Consider the following 20,865-nt stretch of genomic DNA (forward strand, 5'->3'; position numbering starts at 1 on the left):
CCACCCCCCAGATGTGTTAATTATACCGAATAAAACGCGAAGAACTTTTGTCGCAGAAATTATGTTATGAAACTTGGCATCCTTGTGTTTCACAACAGGGCGGAAAGCCATCCTTCATCCAATCGGATTGCGCACTGCTGTGTCACGTGGTCTTTATTTATGTAACGTAATGGTGTTACACAGTAACCCAGCTTTGTGGCTCTAGATACGTCGTAACAGGGGTTAAAAGCGGACACTGACAACTAAAAAGAAAGAATATTAATGAAACAGAATATTTATTCTGTCGTGGTTCATGGAGTTCCGAGCGGCGAGGAAAGCGGAGCATTGAGCTGAGTTTGGTTTATTCAACCTGCTTGAAAGGGGTAGACGGTATGTGCCCCAAACCAAAGACTAAGTTAGGGCTGAGAATGAATAGTGTCAATGGATACATTTTTATCTACAAAGGGAATGTGTAAAGTAATTATATGATAGCTTAAATTAGCAGTAACATTAGCCTAGCTAGACAGAAACCGGCCGGGTTTGAGTAGATTATCAAAGAAGGGACACATTTACTGTATCGCTAGTTGTCACAGTGTGTTATTTCAATGGTCCATGCATTACTATTACACAGACAAGCCTTTCCGTCCGCATTGCTTTGAAGAAAAAAGCATCACATTTTCCAGTTGGACGTTTTTCCGGTGACATAAGCCATCCACCATGGATCTGCTGGAGTGTCCGCTCTGCCTCTTCCTGATGTGCGAGCCGGTGACCATGTCGTGCGGCCACACGTTCTGCCGGAGATGCGTTGGGGGCTACCTTCCGTCCAATTGCCCGTCGTGCAAAGAGAGGTTAAAACAAAGAGAGGTGAAAATCATGAAGAACAACGTTTTGCTTATCAGCGTCGTTGAAAAGTGCTGCCCCGACGAGACAAAGACGAAGTGCCAAATACAAGAGAAGCTCAAAGCCAACGAGTTCATGGAAGCTTTACGCATCGCGAATGAGGCGCTACATTTAGGTAAGGGACGCATGCATAACATCATAACCAGGGTTCAAAATTGGCATCATTTACCAGCCAAATGCTGGTAAAATACACACGCGGCTGGTAGGTTTGCTTCACTTACAAGCCAAAAAAACAATGGTAATCTATTAAGATGATGGTAAAATTTGAACCTTTACCAGCCATTTGGCTCGCTGGCGAAGAAGTTAATTTTGAACACTGATCATAACAACAGCAGACACAATGAATACAGACGTTTGTTTGGTGTATATTTAGGTTCAGTGCTAAAGGGATGCCTGCAAGTCTGCTTGGATGAACAGTTAACAAAGATCACAGTTCAGTAAGAGGAGTCCCACTTGTACGCACTGCTCACAGTTTGGGCTGGTGGCCAGTGATGGTGACTGATGGTGCATCCCAATCTGCTCTCCAGAACACAGTCATAATGTGCACAGAGTGAGGTACAGGAGGTGTAATGACAGAAAGGAGAAGGAACTTGGTGTCTCAAGTAGCCTACAGATTCGGATGCCATGGGATTCATTATATCCACTGCCCAAGGCTATTGATTCCCTGAATGTATAACTGGGTCAGTCTTCAGACTCGCCTTCTTCCTGACTCTTAAGAGTTGTCCTTTGTGTACATAGTGAACCCTTTAGGCAAAGAACAAAAAATTAAACTAATTGTATGTGCAGAATAATAAAGATGCACTGGAGAAAGTTAAGCTACATTAGTCTGGTTTAACATGTTCTCCTTCTGTCTATGTCAGTCACACAGTATAAAAAAGCAGTAATGACAGCTGTTATCTGCAAACAAATATTGGACATGCCCAGTTCTGATTTTAGAGCAAGCTTTCTGCACATTTCTGCAGGCAAATCATGTTTAAGAGGATGTGGTGTAATACGTTTAGCAGGATTCATAGAAACACCTCTGCAAACAGACCCTCTATACTACTTTATCTGTTTGCTAACTGATCCAATGCAGTTGCCTCTGTGTGCAATTGCCCTTATTTTCTCCATGCAGCAGTGAGGAGGTAAGAGGGACAACTTCTGCCCTAGATGAGTTTGTCTAGCCAGTAGGTGTCCTGGGGACCGTAGGAGTGTGTGTGCTTCAGTGAATCAGCATCCTGTTGAATAACCTACATTTGCCATGTCTGTCAACACAATTAAATACTGCTACTTAAACATTGCTCCTGCCCTCTTGGTTCTTGTGTAATGATCTCTGGTCAGGTTTGTTAACATCAGCTTTTCTCTTGTCATTGGAAGTTTGAGTTTGTGCCTTAACGTTATAATTTATTATTTCATAATGTGGGTGTTGTTAAGCACTGTCTAATTCAGGGTTTGTACAAAGTCTTGAAAGTGCTTAAAAAAGCTTGAACTTTACTCTTAAAAAGCTGTATGAACCCTGTGTAATTAAGGCCAGCACATTGTCAAATATAAGCATGGCTGGCCTGGAGCAACAGCTTTAGGTAATAGCGACTCTTTGAACCTTGAATGCACAATGGTGTCGCAGGTATATTGGAGTATTTGTGAGACACATAAGCACAGTTAAACTTCAACAGAAGTGGGAAGTGGTTGTGCACATACAACATTTATGTAGCGGTAAACACACAATTTACACTGTACCTTTTCTGTGTACAAATCCTGATGACAAAACCTGATCATCAAAGAAAGAAAAAAATGTTTTGGGCAGGGATACACCTACTCTACACTGCACTTCTTCTCCCCTGATACCTAAACTCCCCATCAGATGGTATTTTCTGATACCTGTAACATTGTTTTAGTATTCAAGAACAAAAAAGTTGTTATTTAAAGCTTATATGAATTGCATTTTTACAATCTTAAAACAGACGCGACTAAGAAATAGCATTTAATGCATATCATTGAGGTCTTGCTGTGCAGTGTTTGGATTTCCTTAATGTTTTAAAGCAAACAGAACCACTTGTTCTGAGGCTGCTGATCCGTGCCTGTCATTACATGTTGAATGTTTGTGTGTAGAAAGGCGTGCAAATAGAGTCTAAGCATTAAAGCCACCATTCTTCAAAGAACTGGTCAAATTATATATCCTCTCTTTCTTTTCTTCTGTTTGTTTTTTTGCGTCCGTAGTCCCAGATGATCAGAGTTTGAAGGTGTACAGGGCTGAAGCTAACTGGGGCCTGATGCGTTTCTCTGATGCTCTGACAGACCTCGACTTCCTCTGCTGCCTTCGTCCTAGCTGGACTGAGGTGAGAGACATTGACAGTGTTGGACAGACACATTACGTCTTGCTTTTATGATGTCTTTTTCCACACAAAGAAATCTGTTGACGTTATCCATTTACACTTCACCTCAGTTCACGCCAGAGCTGAATCTAACCCAACATGCACTCCACTGGTTGGTACATAACCATAAAGAAACAGTGCTGGCTTTTCCCCCTCCCTTTTTTTGTCTTTGTGTGCAAAGCTGACCTCTACTTGTGTTGATGTTATGTCATTTACACGGTTATGCAAACAGCTACTGATATCATAATGTCATGCCAGTGGGTGGCTCACTGCAAATGCAGAAATTCCAATGATCTACAGTCATTTATATTGTTTAATATCTTTTTCTGGAGATGTGTTATATCACATACAAATGTCACATCACACCACTAATCAAGCATGATTATTTAGCTTTAGTAAAATAAGTGTTATCATACTACAAAGTAATTCAGATAAACATATTGATGAGATTGATTAGAATTGTTATGTTCTCTGGCGTAAGACGCTTTCGTGTGTCATTCAGTCCTACATAGTCATGTGCTGATGTAACTTTTCTCTTTATGCAGGGCTTCTTTCGTAAAGGGACTGTACTGCTGGAATTGGGTCAGCAGACAGACGCCCTCATCCAGTTCTACCGTTGCCTAAAACTTCATGCTGACTTTGTCCCTGCAAAGAGCCAGATCAAGAAGGTTTGTTCATCTTTCTGACTGCTCATCAGAGGTGCATTTAATGTAAAGTTACACCGAGACGTGAATTGGAACATGTGGGATCTATTGTATAAACCGGCGAGGGTAGTATTTGTATAAAATGATAAAAGTGTATGTTTTTATTCTTTTATGCAAGCAAGATGCAGACTGGCAAGTAGCAAGTTTAATTAAACAACTTTGGCCCTGTAGTTAAGCTGCAGTATAAACAGATTGCCCCGATAGCATTGTTATCAGACCTGCACACATCACGTACAGATCTGTGAGGTGATCAATTAACTCATTAATAAAGGATGGGACAGAGTTGATTATCATGAAATCATGATTAGGATTCATGTATTCAGAACTATAATAATTAGTTTTTTATCGAAATTGTTTCATTAGTTTCTAATTTTGCTTTGCTTTAAAAATCACTTTAGTTTTAATTAGTGTGGGGTTTGTATTTTATTATTATTGTTGTTGTTGTTGTTGTTGTTGTTGTTGTTATTATTGTTATTATCATCATCAGCAGAAGTGGTAGTAATAGTAGAAGTATTGATACTTATTAACTTCTGAAAAAATTAAAAGAAAAGAAGAAAAACTCTCAAACTGTCAAGGAACCACATTGCTTCCCTTTCCAAGGTTGGATCAACCTCCTCACGTGTTTGATGCCTGCAGGGGATGACCTTATCAAATTATACTTTGCATCTGTATTCAGCAATAAGGATGTACTTGTAACTTTAGCCCAGAATCACCATTATCATAAGCATACAAACTTTGAAGCGACAATGCCCATTCAGAAGAAAACAACGTATTCATTTGGATGAGGTGGTCAGGAACAACAACACAATGGACCGATGCAAGGATATTGCTGGTAACATCCACGGGCAATTTCTGAGTATTTTCAGAGATGAATCATCTCATTTTCGAGGGGGTCCTTAGACAATTATACAGGAAATACAAAACACAAAATACATACACACAGCACTCCCAAGCCTGACTCCTTCAACATCGACTCATCCCCTCCCATAAAAAAATACTCAAAAATAAATAAAATAAATAAATAAAATAAAATAAAAAATATATACAAGTAAATACACAATAAGTTTGCATACATCCTAATTGTGCTACTATTTACAGTATATGCACGAACATGTGCCAACACATTAAGGAGGAGAAAAGTAAGAAACTAAGAAGAAGAAAAAAATGTATTAATAAAAATATAAAGATATATAATATATATGTATTTTTATTTTTTTAATCAACAATAATCACGTGTCATTCATTTCAAATGGGATTTGTAGTACAACAGCACACAGTACGACAGATAATCAGATTATTCAATCCTCAAGGTGTGAAACTTCAAAGAGTAAAAGAGTACAAACTCATCTCTTCACGTTGAGGTTGGGGATCAGGTTATGTTTGAAAGGCTGTTAACAGTCGGAAAGTCAAAAGATTGCCGTCAATCCGCGGTACCTCTCTTCTAGGAGGCCTGCTTCTGCTGCATCACAAGCAGGTTTGCCAAGTCTGTCTGTCGTTGCATAATGGTTGGGAGGTCAAAGCTCTGAGGTGTCTCACTTTGTCTGTGTGGTCCATCGGAAACAACAACTTTGGATATTTGGGTTTGTTATTGCTGTATGGTCATGGCCTGGTATGGAATCTGGTGAGCCTGAATCATTCTTTGTAAGTGTGTTTTAGGTATAGCTCCTAGCTCAGCAAATGCAGTTGTGATAGGCTTGCCTCTGTTCTGCTAAACACAGCTGATTTTGCCTCCTTCTTCTGGGCCAGGGGTCTTTTCATCCACATGCTCATCCTGATATGTTTCCATCCCAGTCCTTCCAGGTTTTGAAAATCCTTTTGTAAATTGTTCCATGTTGTTGTTTCATATTCTAACAGGGTTTTTATTTTTGCTTTAGTTGCGGCAGTATCTGCTTCCTGGCTTTTAGACGGGCAATTTTCAACTTTGCAGGGAGCGGTCAACAAATCGACGCACATGTTGTTCTTAATGTCATGATTTGACCTTTTTATTAAATGAGAAACACCAAAAATACATCAATTAAACTTAAAAAAAAAATCATTTGTACTCTATAACAAGTACTCTGTTGTTACGCGGTTGAAAATGATTTGCTCTTTCGCTACCCTAAACACCTGTTCACCTGTCCTAAATTAAAGGGCTCCCCACGCCTACAGACCACGTCACCCTATCTGATATCACATCATAATAATTATCACAATTATAGCAATCACAAACAAAATAACAAATCTCCAATACAAGACATTCTGATTGATGTCTGAACATAATTATAAATTAAATAAATAATGGGCGAAGTAGGCAAAACACTGATTGCAAAGTATAATTTGATGAGGTCATTCACTGCATACACGACACGCGGCGGTGTGATGAGGTTGTTCCAACCTTGCAAAGTGAAGTGACGTGGCTCCGAGTTTTAAATTAGTAAATTAAATCTTGGAGTTTATTCTATTCTTTTTTTTTTTTAACCTACAATGGCCCTAATACGCTGTTGTAATTCACATACAATATCTTCAATCTTGCAATTTTAGAAATTAGTTAATTTTAAATTTTACATGCAAAGTGTATCAAATGTCAACATTTAACTGAACATTTTATTTCCAAATAGGCCTACAATTTATAATTTTTTTAAAATGTATTTTTAATTTGAGTTTACAGCACTGGCTGAAAACAAACCCATTTATCTTAACACCTATATGTGACTCATTTGTATCATGACATGGATCCGTATGGCAGATTCTGGAGGCAGAGGGCATGGCAGTGACGGACGAGGCGTCCTGTATCTTGCAACTGGTGTCCGAGTACTTGAAAGGTCCCTGCCCCATTACCAGCGTCAGTGACTCCCAGGGGCCAAGTCACCCTGAGGGGCTCAAACATCTATGTGGGGATGAGGGAAAAGGGAGGAGAGAGGTACACCAGGTAAGCTGGGTGAGGAGAATGTTAATGGCTCTTGTGTGCACTTTAACACTTGGTTATGGGAAGTGTTTGAATGCAAATCTACTGTGATTCCTAACAGATGAAACTGTCTGCAGGGCTCGAAGGTGCAGCATGATACGGGTACTGAGTGCTGCCTCAGCCTCTGCCAAGCTGTCTCCTTCCTCCCTGCTGCTGAAGAGGACGAAGAGATGATGAGGAAGGAAGATGGGCATGGCAAGGGTATGTGTATACACATACACACATTTACTGTATTATAAATTGACTGTCAACTTCACCATCAGTGTCCTCATCATGAATCATCTTTGTCACTGTTGCTACATCAGCTTTACCATAACACCCACCAGATGGTTTGAAATTACATAATAATTGCTAGCTCGTTGTCAGCAGGGGCAAACTTATCATAAAGCTTAACTGTGAATTTTCTCTCTCCCTCTCTCTTAGGTGAAAATGGTCACAGCAGGGAGAAACGTCTGAGTGTTCTCACTGTGTCAGACTTTGAGTGCCCTCTCTGCATTAGGTCAGTGTCCTGGAGTATTCACTCTAATCACTAATGCATTGCTGTCTGTACCTTGTCTGCTGTAGTGTCACATAGTATCAGCTTTATATTCTATTCTCCTCTCGCTGGTTAATGGTTAGCACGCGTACAGTATGCACCAGGGCGGTGCAATTATTCAAATTTTGATTGCAATTTTGATTTAGGCTCCTAACGATCACAAAATTAATGTAATCGAGAACAATTATTTTGCACCTCACATTTAGTGTACACTATCTGACTCTCTGGGTGTTCTGTTGAACATTTCTAATTTATTAAATAATTGCTTAAAGCATCTAAACAAAGTTTTGTGTTGGATTTTGTAACATTCAAAATCTTAATTTTGACTTTAAGATTTTCATTTTCACTGTATATGCATATTGGTTATCGGTTTTATTAACTACTAATCGGTATCGGCCTTGGAAAAACAGTATCGGTCGATTCCTAATGAGTAATCATAATTAACAAATAATCATGAGTTCAATATTGACCAAAATAATTGTGGTAATGACAAATAGCATGAACATCCTTCCTGGGCTTTAAACATATCTTTTTCTGTCCTCTGCAGGTTGTTTTTTGAGCCAGTCACTACTCCCTGTGGTCACACCTTCTGTAAAAACTGCATAGAGAGGAGTCTGGACCACAACCTCCGCTGTCCACTCTGCAAACAGCCCCTACAAGAGGTAACCACCTACAGACACTGTCATACGTCTGTTTTAAACTAAAAAAAGGTTGCTAGATCGTGTTTTTAGCACGTGGACGACTCCACTTTAAAAGCTGTTTAATTGTTGGAGCGCCAAGGTTGGTAGCTCACCTGGTTGAGCGTGCGCCCCATGTACCAAGGCTCAGTCCCTAATGCTGCATGTCACCCCCCCTCTCTCTGCCTGTCTTCATCTGTCCATTCAAAAAAAGCCCAAACAATCATCTGTAAAAGCTGTTTAATTGTTAATGCTTTGTTATTTTATTGTCTCCGCATTGTGGCAATAACACCACATTTAGCTCAGGCAGGGGGAGATGTATCAGCAGCTTTGTGACAGTGAGGAGGGGGGAATCTACTAATCATACTTGCTTTTTTATACACCTCTAATCTGTTAACAAATTCACATAAAGATACAGGAAAGGATAACTTCCTGGTTATAAATGATCCCATCTATGATAATTAATACTGTCATAACAACTGTATGCATGCATTTGTCTACTCACTTACACAGCTGAGACAACATTAACATAAGATACTAAATTGATACATCTACCTGTATATTTTGTATCCACAAATGCATTGCAGGACTGTGTTAAACCAAAGTACACATTTTAATGCTTGTGTTTTTTTCTTTTGTTGCAATGCAGTGGATTGTTTTACTGTAACAAATATTATGTATAATTGCCAATAAGCATTATAATGTTACTATAATGGCTCTTACTTTTCTCTTCTCAGTTCTTTAAAAACAGGAAGTACAACCCCACAGTTCTGCTTCAGGACATCATGGCCCGCCTTTTCCCCTCACAGTTGGCTGAGAGGAAGCAGGTCCATGATGCTGAGATGGCTGAACTGTCCAAGTATGCACTCACCTCACCCATCTACACTTGTGATTTGTTCTAGAAACTTTAACTGGTGCCTTATTCTCACAATTCTCTCCCTTATTTCTTTTGATCTCTTACTTTGTAGTCTAACTAAGGACATCCCTATATTCGTTTGCACGGTGGCCTACCCTGGACTGCCCTGCCCCCTGCACATCTTCGAGCCTCGATATCGGCTGATGATGCGTCGCTGCATGGAGACTGGCACCAAGAAGTTTGGCATGTGCAGCTATGAGCATGGCAAGGGGTATGTATGGTCACCAGTCTGTGTCCTCTGGACATTTTCATCCTCCACCAGACATTTGTTCCTAGTTCCATTGTGTGGTATTAAATTCCCCAGCATCATTATTGATAAATATCCAATTATCTAAACCAGGGGTTTTCAATGTTTTTTAAGCCAAGGACCCCTTAGCTGAAAGAGAGAAGGACCCTTTATTACATAGGCTGTATTGCATAAAATTTGTTGCATAATTAACTGGGCCTACAATAACATGTAGAGCGGCCTAAAGCCTTTATATATACAATTTTTAGTGCATAGAATACTAAGGTATTAAAATAATAATAGTTGGCATGATTTTATAAATCATGTTTTAATGTCAAACATACATGTGGCACAGTGAATCCTTAGGATGAACTGGATCTGTGGATGACTACCTTACCTATAGGCTAGTAAACCATCATCAGTGTCTTTATTTCACAAATAGGCCGATTTATATTTGCTTATAATATGTTGGATTCATGTTAAGACATTTTGACTTTTGACAAACATTTCAAAACATTATACAAATTATTATACATTATACCATCATTTAGTGGGTCCCCCCCACAGTAACTCTAAGGCCCCCCTAGGGGTCCTGGACCCCCTGTTGAAGATCTCTGATCTAAAGTAATGTTGAAATAGTCAAAAGATTTGCAAAATAATGTTATATAAAATAATTTTGTTTCTGTAGCTCATTATATTGATTATGCAAGTTTTTATAAACCTTTTTGTCTAAGTCTGCCTCATTTACAACCAGGCAGTGGACCCCCCCTTAAAAGATGTTTCAGAAAAACTTGTGAGATTAGTTTCCCCTTACACTATAACATGGCAATGACAAGACACTTTGATGAGCTTATACCAAGATGAGGTTTTTCATGTGTCAATAAAAAGTAGTGTGTGAATGGAAGGTAGCAGCCCTGGCTTGGTCATTGACTCTCCTACACCAAGCATCCTATCCCTGTCTTTGACCAACAGTGTTGGGAAAGTTACTTCCAAAATGTAATACATTATAGATTACTAGTTACTGTCCTTTGAGATTAATTAGTTATATTACAATGTTACTGTCTCTGAATTGTAATGCTTTACACTACTTTTGCGTTACTTTCACCAAAATAACAGCGGAAGTTTGACTTGGCAGGTAGCTTATGAATTTCAACACCAGATCAATAAAGTCTCCTCTTTATCCACTTTAATACATCATTGATTATTCATAATATTTTGTATAATTAATATGAATATGTAAAGTAACTAAAGCTATAAAAATAGAGAAGTAAAACGTACAATAGGCAAGTAGGAGAAAATGAAAATACTCAATTAAAAGTACCTTACAGTTGTATTGAAGTACGGCATAGTTACTTTCCACAGCTTTCGAATCCAGCAACAGGAAATAATATTCATGGATTTTTTTTTTCCTGTGAAGAGATGTTTCGTGGTTGATTTTGTTTTGTTTGTGAACTTTTTTGCACGAAAATGAGTATGAAACATTCTGCCCAATTTTTGATTGTTTTATCTAGTACAGCAAAAATCACATTAACAAATAAATAAAGGTGTATGAATTTAAGATTTTAATGGTTGTGCTTCAGGTTTGCAGACTATGGCTGCATGTTGGAGATCCACAGTCTGGAGCTGCTGCCCGATGGGCGGTCCTTTGTGGACGCAGTGGGTGGCAGCAGATACAAGGTGCTTAAGAGAGGTCAGAGAGATGGCTACCACACCGCTGATATAGAGTACCTGGAGGACCTCAAGGTAAGGGTACTACAGCTACATCTGAAGAAGATACAAACTGAGAATATTACAACTCCAACACCGTACATCTTCTCCCTCTTGACTGTTTTCTTGTCTATGTGTCCTCTCTCTTCCAGGTTGATGGTAGTGAGTTGGAGCTTTTGGAGAGTCTCCATGATAGTGTGTACCAGCAGGCTCAGGACTGGTACCAGCGCCTTGGCACCCGCATTCGTGAGCAGATCAACAGACAGTACGGCACCATGCCAGATAAGGAGGAAAACGTTCAGGTTGGAGCCTTACTGGTAGCTCTAATTCTAAAACAACACATTCTCCAACAGTGTCCAGGAACCACTGAGCATTAACTTGTTTTTTGGCACGTTGTCCACCACTGAAATGATCATGTTTCCTTACTGACCATAGCGATGTTAAAAATGGGGAGTGTTCATTTGATTTATTATTTTTTCTATTCATGCCTCTGTAAGTGTTACCTCCGGTTGCCTCACCTAAAGGGGAATGCATCCACAGAGTTTCCAGTCATCAAACACATGTAGTGGCTAATTAGCATTTCCACTTATTCCAAATCATGTACACTAAACATTCCTGCACACCAACGCCTGCCTTTGATTTGATTGAATTTTGTTTTGTCTATGCTCCATTCATCTATTAACATTATTTCAAATTAAATTAAACTATTAGTAAGTAATTCTTTACAAAGAAAATAATATCTGCTTTTATTTTTTCTCAAAGTTCAGTTATTGTTTCATGTTAATGGATGCAGTGCAGAGATTTCCAATCAAACTCCACTCAGAGCTCCACTACGTCATTACTGCACAGTGGTAACATTAACTTTGGCCACAATAAAAACAGACATTATGTTCATTGGGATATACTGTAGTTTCAGTTGAATGAATGGAAATCATTGGCTCGTTGGAGTGTGAGAAACTACTCCAACAAAACGTTACAGTATGCATGAAAAGATGGTGATATGGAAACCTCACGGTCAATCTTCACATGCATGAATGAAAGATGAGTTGTCCTTACTTTAATATACAGTATATACGTATATATTTATTACAACACAAATCTGATCAGAGAAGCTCTTGGTACAACATGCATATACACAGACATACCAAAAACTTAAAGTAGCATGTACATTCACTCAGCTTTATACAGCATGCCTCACGTAGAATCACGCCACCAGGAGGGAGGCAAACAACCCTTGGTCCAGGTATTTATCGTGGAAGTCGGGAACATCTACAAGGTCTTCATCTGATCTCAACCTCCAGACACCTAGAGCCTCCTCACATAAACCATGCCAAGTGTGAAGGACTGAGGCCCCCCAAAATTTCAACCATGACAATGCACAATGTATGCACAATGCACAAACCATACATTTCTTCATGTCTAAGGCTGCGTTAAAATCAGGAAAAGGGGATCCGATGATTTTCTGCAGGGTGGTGCAGCGTTGTGGGAGTGTCACTTAAATGTCCCATTTGTGTGACGTCCTGTTGTGTTCTTTAATCCCCCAATGTAGCAAAAGTAGACTTTATATTTCACAATTACTGTTTTATGTCAGATTGTTTATAGATCTCAACGTTTTCAACCGCATTTGAAGGCAGCTTCATTTCACGGAGAAAAAAAGAAAGGGGAAAAAAAAAAAGTCAACCGTGCTTTATTGTTTGCAGGAAACAGTCAGCTGTTACACAAACTCCTGGGCAGTTCAGTGCTTATGTTTCGTATTTTGCCCTCATAGTGTTTTAAAGGTTTATCGGTGTTTTAAGCACCCAATGTCTCCTTCCAGGCAGCGCTGCCTGGAAGGCACTAGGATTAGGCAATGGTTATGGTTATGGTTAGGGTTAGGTGCCTTGAAGTCAGCGGTCGCAGCGCTGCCTGGAAGGAGACGTTGAGGGCTTAAAACACCATCGAGCGTTTTAAAACTTTCTTGTGGCAGTGATAGAGGCAGTGATGTTTCCTGTTTACTGTATGGGACACACCGCCTCAAAACGTGGATGGCCTTAGTGACTACCTTACCTATAGGCCAGTAAGCAGTGGGGATTTATATTTGCTAATATGTTGGATTCATGTTAAGACTTTAATTTTTGAAAAATCTTTCAAAAATTAAGAAGAATTTGGAGGCCCCCCTGCATTGACTCTGAGGACCCCCTAGGGGTCCCTGACCCCCTGTTGATGATCACTGCTCTTAAGTATCGAGTATCGAATAAATGCTTCGTCATTCAATACCCAATTTCAATAACTAAGAAGTAAATCTCATCAGCGTCAGTGAGCCAATCAGCATGCAGCATGCTTCTACCAAGATCTAATAATGTCTGTGATTGGCTGTCTAATGTTACACGTTGTAGAGACACGCAGGAAAACCTCTACGTTACACACAGAGACAGGGCTCATGTAGTAAGAGCTGAATTTTTGTAATTTTTTTAAATGGTGCTGTAATGTGTAATGTTGTAATTTTGTTTTGTTTTATTAAATTGGTATCGAAAAAACTATAGTTTAGGAACCGGTATTGGAAGTCGCGGTATTAGTATCGGTACCGGTATCAAACATTTTGGAATGAAACCCAGCCCTACCTGCGGCACCCACCGCCACAGCCTAAATGCACTACCCCCGTTCAAAATGAATGGAAAGATGGCCGACGCAGGCAGTGTAAATGCAGGCTAATGCAGCTTCTACCACAGTTGGGAAGCAGTCATTTCAAGTGATTCATACTAAAAAGGCTAATAGGATGGTGTGGTACTTTATGCATTTTCATGATAATCATGTTTGTGTTCTACCTCTTTGTTCCGATCCTCTAGGCCTCGTCCAACGGTCCGGCCTGGTGCTGGTGGCTGCTGTCGGTCCTCCAATTGGACCCTGCCTATCAAACCACTGTCCTGTCCCTGACCTCGCTCAAAGACCGCTTGGGACACCTCCGCCTCGTTTTGGAGTACTTCTCTCAGAGCTAGACCCCACAGCTCCGTGGATATTGCGACCACAACTAGCTGATGAAAACCAATCAGTGCATCCATGCCACAGAGTTTGGGCTTGGGTGTACTCTGAAACTTAAAGTCACAGCTAAAGGCCAAACCATCTGGTCAATAGCAGACAGAAAGTGATTTTATAACAAAACACAGTGCAGTTGTACAGAGTTGGGTTTTGGTGTTTGAGTTTGCATGTGTTATCTTTCTTGCACCATTTTGTTCCCCAGGAATTGAAGGGTTCAGACTAGTTTCTGAATAAACGTTGTGCTTGCTGCAGCAGTAAGAACTACAGGGCTGACCAAAGATGCGTCTTATTTAGATCCATCAAAAGTAGTAATATATTTGTTGATCAGCTAAATCAGTTCAAAGTTTCTGTTCATAAAAATGAAGAACATGCAGCATCAGCCAAGTTAATACAGTATACTGTACTGTCATGTCTTGCCTATTCAAATCAGACTCTTTGCATTAACATAGCTAAGTTTGGAGTGGGGATAAACAATAATGGCACACAATTTCTTTTTAGATTTGTAGACAATTGTTCAGGACTACACACATCAGAGGATTAAAGTTATTTAGATATTGCTTAAGGGCACTACTTGTGATGCTTATATTTTAGATGCAACTATTGGCCTTGGCAGCCATCGACTATGGCTCATTTTATACCTTAAAAGACCCCTATTTAGTATTAGATATTGCAATAATAATAACTGAAGGATCTTTTGAATGAAAGCTGCTGCTGTGACTGCTGGATGTCTCTCTGGATGCAGTTTGTCATCATCTGGCAGGGAAAGTATTCTGTGAAATCATAACAATGAGTAGATGAGGGTCAGTGAATGGGAGGCATAGCAGCTTTGTTTTACAGTATATGAAGCTGTGTGACTATGGATGGTGATATGGCGATGGATGCAGCACCGTCAGCTGTAAATAAGAAGTCATTTTTTTCTCAGTCACCATTTTCATTGGCTGAGTATTTTGTTTTAAATGTCATATGGTGTCACCCCTGATAACAGCTACTGTCACATCCAGTTCCCTGACGTGGGGTTATAAATGAAGCATTAGTCCAGGACACAGTGTTTAACATCTCTTGTGCAGAGAAAAATAATTTAGCTAGGGTCTGACTAGGGTTGAGTGCCCCTGCGGTGCCTCTGTGTAGGCCACATCACCTCCGTCTGGCCCCTGGTGCGTCTCCCTGTCTGTCTGGCCCCTCTACCACCAGTCATGGTGCCTTTGAGTGCCTGGGCCAACTCAGGAGACCTGCAAGTCTTAAGAGTTTCTACACCACATATATAATGGACTGTGAGTCATTTATTGCCATTGATTTTTATTGATACAGGGCATTCCATGGAATGTTAAAACTGCAATGTTACTCATAGTTAATTAATTAACAAATACTGATAAATGTGCCATAGATATTTTTGTTATGTGTTTTGTAGGAATAGTTGGCCAATGGTCACTGTGTTTATGTTTGCCTACATAATGGACTCTGAGGTCTTCAGCCATCCTGCCTTTTGTATGGTGGATATTGAACTACCATCTTTTCATGGCCAACATATCACGTTGAACAGTAAGAATTAGTCCAGCAAATGCAATCATAGATTCAGCAGCCCTGCTAGTGTGATATTGTCGATATAGCTTAAGATAAAAGGGGTAATCGTGAGACTTGGAAATGCATAACAATGTCCCACTAAAGGGTGAACCATTGGATACACTGATGGATACTGGGGCAGCATTGGTTACCTTATAAACAGGCTAACCACTGAACTCTGACATTACACAGTTTGCACCATCTTTTAAAATGGGTTAGTCAACCTCAGTAAATATGCTGATGTTTTTTAAACCATCTGGGATTGAAATTGGAGTCAAAAGAGACTTTATTGTGCCAGTTATCACATCTTTTCTCCAAAGATGTTGAATTCACTGAAGGATTACATGTATCATAGAGGTCAGTTTCTTGCTGCATCCAGATATGATCAAAGCTCACTCACAAATATAAAGGGATTGAGGTTCTTGTAGAATGTGTTGCATGACCAGCCTCATAGGCCTTGTGGTAAACACATGAGTAATGAGGTGACGTCCACTCCACTGTTCGACATCTTATCAGAGAAGAAAATATTTTGAAACAGTGAAATCATTTTGTGTGTTTTGCTTTCTGATGCTCAGTTGCAGCTTGTTGTTCATTTTCCTCTCTTTTTCAAATAATGCATATTTCTGTGTCTCCTTTATTACTTATAGATGCCTCTCATTGCATAAAATAGTGATGTTGAGGTTAATCACAGCAATTGGTCTCATATTGGTTTACAGAACGTAATCTTAAAGTGCTATTTTACTTTATAATAAAATGCTAAATATATTGGAAATATGATCTAACTATTGGCCAATTCAATGTTTAATTTGCCTATAATCTGTCAATAGGGTCAACTATTTATTGCAGCACAGTCATGACTTTTCATCTCAGTTAGTCTGCAGCTCTTGCAGATGTCAAATAGCCATAGTTGCAGTATAATTGGGAAAATGTCCTCCAACGCCCCCGTGAGAACGAGTCTTACACCTGTGTATGTGGGGAAAGGCTGTGAAAAGCGTCATGTCATTCTCGCTGTGCTGCAGCTCGCAAATGTTGGCTGATGTGGTTTGATGGTCAGTGCTCTGTGGGCAGTATGAACGAGAGACGTGCATTGTTATATGAATATGTCAATGTTATCACAAGTAAATTTAAACCCACTGAAACTAAAGCAATTTCTGTTTGATTCATTTGCAGTCATTCCTCCACCTCCAAGCCAAGAGCAGTAAATGATCTCAATCTTGTTAATGTTTTGTTTTCGCTTGCCCCCTGGATGACTTTTTAAATGTTATTATAAATAAAGCTTTTCAAAGCAAATTCTGCATTATGTTCATTTAATGCAGCTGTATCGTGTCTGAAGGGATTTGAATGTTATGCGACCAATTTGGGTCATTAAGGTGGCATTTCAAGCCAAATGGAAGTGGCGTAATCTATCACAATTCACAGCATGACAGAAATTGGTAGTAAAGAGGGGTGATGTTAGTGAAACGTGCCTCACATACTGATAGCAATTGAAACAGTTCTAATTACTGAGAGAACTGTGAAGTGCTGCAGCTGCAGCAGAGTAAAAGAAGCCTTGGGTTTACTCTTATGGTTAGACATTCAAATTAGAATAGATATTAGAATAGATAGAATGGGTATTCCTACTGAATGTCCAGTTGGATAAATGATATGATATCAAAAGTTACCTAATTTTTAATCATAATGTTCATTATGACCTGTCATGGGCCACGCATATAAAATATTATCTCTCTGATGTATATTTGTTGAGATTTAAACTGTTACAACAGTTTTATCCATTCCAGACCAATGTGTAATCGGAGAGGAAGCCACTGCAAACACATGCTAAGAACAAACCTTCCACCAGAGGGCAGTCTGTAGCTGTGGAAGGATAGCACAGTGTTACACAGATGGAATCATACTTTATACACCAGTAGACATCTCATAAGAGGATGCTCTTTTTTGTATTTCGTAAAGGCTCACAATGATCAAACAAGTGTCACAAATAGGGTCAAAAGTGCCATTCTGGCTGGCATGGAGAACCAATCATATGAAACAAGCTGGAAGGAAGTAGTTATTTCCCATGCAGCTGAAAGAACATAAATTAGTGAAAGTAAAAGAGGATGTGTGAGTGTAGGTGTGCACGCCATCCACCACACTCCTCTGAGCATGAGAAGAAGAAAAAACGTTGCACAAGTGAGGCACGTTTCCTGCCAACGTCCTCTGCATAGGAAGCAGGCAGATGAAAAGAGGTTTCAGTGGCTTCAGCAGGGTTCTGTAATGCAGCTCAGCGTCTACATCAAAGCCCATTACATTTGAAGAATGCCACAGATTTTCTGTACTAAATTGATCCATCGGCTTGCGCTGACTCCCTGCTTGTGTATGACTGAGTAAGGATGACAGGCGTTTTGTAGGAGTTATCGCATAGGGGGTACCAGCTGTGGCTGTGTGTATTTAGATGTGTTCGTGTTCTTGTATTTCTGCTGTTAAGAGGACCAAATTCCCTCACAGGGATAGAAAGTCAGATGAAGAAAATGATCTACAGAGAGGATATTTTGGCTAGTTTTGAGTTAGAATTTAGGTTTAGGATTAAAGTTGGAATAAGGGTCAAGCTGAGAAGTGCAACAGAGAAAAGTCTGACAATACTTTCAGTCCTTAAAAGCATATTAATACAAATGAGTGTGTGAATATTTAATGAGTATGGAACAACTCACTGGGGTCTCCACTAAAATACACTGTGCAGAGCCATAGAGAGCATCAGAGGATGTATGCAGCTCTGTTGTCATAGGAACAACACCCAGCCAGTCAAAGCTTGATGTCAAGAGCAGGATTATCAATTAGAAATTGAGAAACGCTTGTCTTTGAAGTGAAAAGCATTTTGTTTACCTTACCCTGCCTGGAAGACAACACGCAGGGATTAATTTCCTGCAGATATAAGTGTGGTGAATTGAAGGGGAGAGAGGGAAAGAGCTCAAGTTGCCAAATCTGTGTGTGTGTGTGTGTGTGTGTGTGTGTCTGTGTGTGTGTTTTCGGCAGTGCTCAATGCCCCACTTCTTTGTAGGATTGTAGTTTCTCACGGTGTGTGTGTTCTCCTGTGGGTCTGAGGCTGATAACCCTTGCTTGTTTCTGTCTCTGTATAATCCCCTTGAGTGTCAACACGATGATGAAGCCACGAGTAGGCTCCTGTGTGACAGTGCCTCTGAGAGCCAAGGTAAACATATTGGCCACCTGCCTCCGTTAGCACCATGGAACACATCATAAAAACTCTGACATAAAGAAACACAGCCATCCAAAAACAAAAAGCCCAGGAAGGAGTATTGTGTTGCAGATTAGCCAACACAACTCTTCTCTTCTTCTGAAAGCTCTTTGCTTTCCTTCCAAAAAAGACACTTGATGATTCAAGCCTGAAACTTGTGATTTGTGAGGCGAACAAAAGAATTGACCTTCCACGGTGCATGACTGACAGTTTATCGCCTCAAAAAAGATGGGTGAGATATCTCTGCACCACAACAAAGAGGGCAACACTGGCATGTATTGAGAGGGAGAAAAAAAACACAGGAGTCTTTTTATTTTGGTGACTGTAGAAAAAGAGAAAATATATATATATTTTTTTGTTGTCTCTTTTATATATATAATGAAGCAGATATGGATCACCTGCTGGGACATGAAGGACAGAAACAGGAAGCAGAGAGGCGCTGCTGGAGACATAATTTCATGAATCTGGCTCACTGATTCGTAGAGTTACCGCCTGCTGAGACACACACCTGGCTGTGAGGCTGTCTGGTCCTCACAGTTGTATAAAGTGGACTGTGTGCATGTTGCGCTGTCCACACTTATGTATCTGAGAGACAGAGAGAGCCACAGAACCAAATAAAGGAGAGAGGTCATTCCCAGAACCAGTTTTAAAAAGCCATGTGAGTGTGTGTTTATTCTTGATTCTCCATCTGGATGTTGGATCTTGCAAACTAAAAATGTTTAAAGGTGTGTATTCATGTGTGTCTGATGCCAACTGCTCCAAGCTAAATGACATAAACCTAAAGTTTCCAAAGATATCAAATATATCAGGCAGAATTGTGGACATTTAAGACAAAGATTTAAGACAGTATTTCTACTTGATGGAGCGGTGTAGCCAGGGTGCGAACTGCGGGGGAACTAGGGGGAGCTCGGCTCCCCTTAATAAGACATGGGCTCCACCGAAAACGTGATTTGTGAAATTTTGGGGGGGTTTCTAAATATATTGACAATGTGTCAATTTTGATGTGCAATTTCAGTTTTGTGTAATGTGATCATCGTGGATTATTATGTGGACTATTGCAAAAATATCGTTATTTCATGCGTGACGGCGATTTAAACCTAATTCACTTCAATAAAGATAACTATATATGCTATTCTTGTCACGAGCATCAAGGCGTGGCGGCACTGCGGTGCAAATTCAACTCATGTTTAGTACATGTTAAATCAAAGATTCGTAGAAAAAATGTAAACGTTGGAGGCCATTAATAGGCGCGCAAAGTCCTTGAAATTCATTCTGCAGTTAGCATCATATAGCCATGGCAAAAAGAAAACAAGGCAGTTTAATTCATTTTGGTTTTACTAAGAAATTGTGTAGCGATGACGTTAATAGCACGACCGGTCCCACCACCCAAAACATGTATGTTAGGTTAGTTCTCCTGTCAGTGTCCCTGACTGAGGCACTGGCAAAAAGAGCTGGAGCTGGTTCCCCTCGGCTCCTAGTGTATGGGGTGGGTTAAAAGCAGAGGGCACATTTTGTTTGTTTCCTATGTAAGTCCTGAGAAATGACAATAAAGGAATCTTATCTTATCTATCTTACAATCAAGACTCCAAATGAATGCGTACTGTTGCTCTGGTAGTGTAAAAAAGACAACGTGTTAGCCATATCCACTTTTGAGTGTTGCATTTACAACTTGTTCTGCTGCCCTCATGTGGCCAGAAATGAAATGAAACAAAATAAAATAAAGACTACTGCTTCATCGTCGTGTCAAAGGGTTAAATTAAACCAGTTGACACAAGTCACAGTCATTTCAAGTTATTTGGTTAAACCAGTGACAAGAGCTTTTAACTCCAGTGGCATGAGACAGCATGCTCCTTAATGTCCAGTATATTGTAGAGAAGGCAAAAGATAGACATTCTTGCCTAAATAAAAGGATCACAGGAAGCAGGAGGCATATGACAGACATACTTTTTGATGATGACCATCTGAATGATAAAAACAGTGTGAAAGATCATATCTAAGTTCCAAGACAACAGAGAAGAAAGAAATAAGTATATTTGAAGAAAAGTAAGAGGATGCAGGAAAAGAATTGGGGAGGAAAAGGAGATAAGAGGACAGAGTGATTCAGAGGCCGGCTCAATCTGAC

At 39.8% G+C, this 20,865-nt stretch overlaps 1 protein-coding gene across 2 annotated transcripts; it reads left to right on the top strand.

Annotated features, from left to right (window-relative positions):
• The first annotated feature begins 150 nt into the window (after nucleotides 1-150).
• Nucleotides 151-16,804, top strand: lonrf4 (LON peptidase N-terminal domain and ring finger 4). Of its 2 annotated transcripts, none has more exons than XM_078261266.1 (12): nucleotides 151-994; nucleotides 3,076-3,194; nucleotides 3,776-3,898; nucleotides 6,660-6,851; nucleotides 6,956-7,079; nucleotides 7,302-7,377; nucleotides 7,961-8,075; nucleotides 8,828-8,949; nucleotides 9,059-9,217; nucleotides 10,813-10,975; nucleotides 11,092-11,241; nucleotides 13,765-16,804. In XM_078261266.1, the coding sequence occupies exons 1-12, from the start codon at nucleotides 697-699 to the stop codon at nucleotides 13,912-13,914; spliced, it is 1,791 nt and encodes a 596-aa protein (XP_078117392.1). In that variant the 5' UTR covers nucleotides 151-696; the 3' UTR covers nucleotides 13,915-16,804. The 2 variants fall into 2 exon arrangements, with proteins under 2 accessions (XP_078117392.1, XP_078117393.1); XM_078261267.1 differs by having other exon boundaries at nucleotides 6,660-6,842.
• The last annotated feature ends 4,061 nt before the right edge of the window (nucleotides 16,805-20,865 follow it).

This window comes from Sander vitreus, chromosome 10 (genome assembly GCF_031162955.1).
Source record: "Sander vitreus isolate 19-12246 chromosome 10, sanVit1, whole genome shotgun sequence".
Lineage (NCBI taxonomy): Eukaryota > Metazoa > Chordata > Actinopteri > Perciformes > Percidae > Sander > Sander vitreus.

Bases quoted from the DNA above. Each gene is read 5' to 3' on its own strand.
- lonrf4 (XM_078261266.1), top strand. From the start codon at position 697: ATGGATCTGCTGGAGTGTCCGCTCTGCCTCTTCCTGATGTGCGAGCCG. The intron at 995-3,075 runs GTAAGGGACGCA...TTGCGTCCGTAG, and splicing joins GAATGAGGCGCTACATTTAG to TCCCAGATGATCAGAGTTTG. The intron at 10,976-11,091 runs GTAAGGGTACTA...TCTCTCTTCCAG, and splicing joins AGTACCTGGAGGACCTCAAG to GTTGATGGTAGTGAGTTGGA.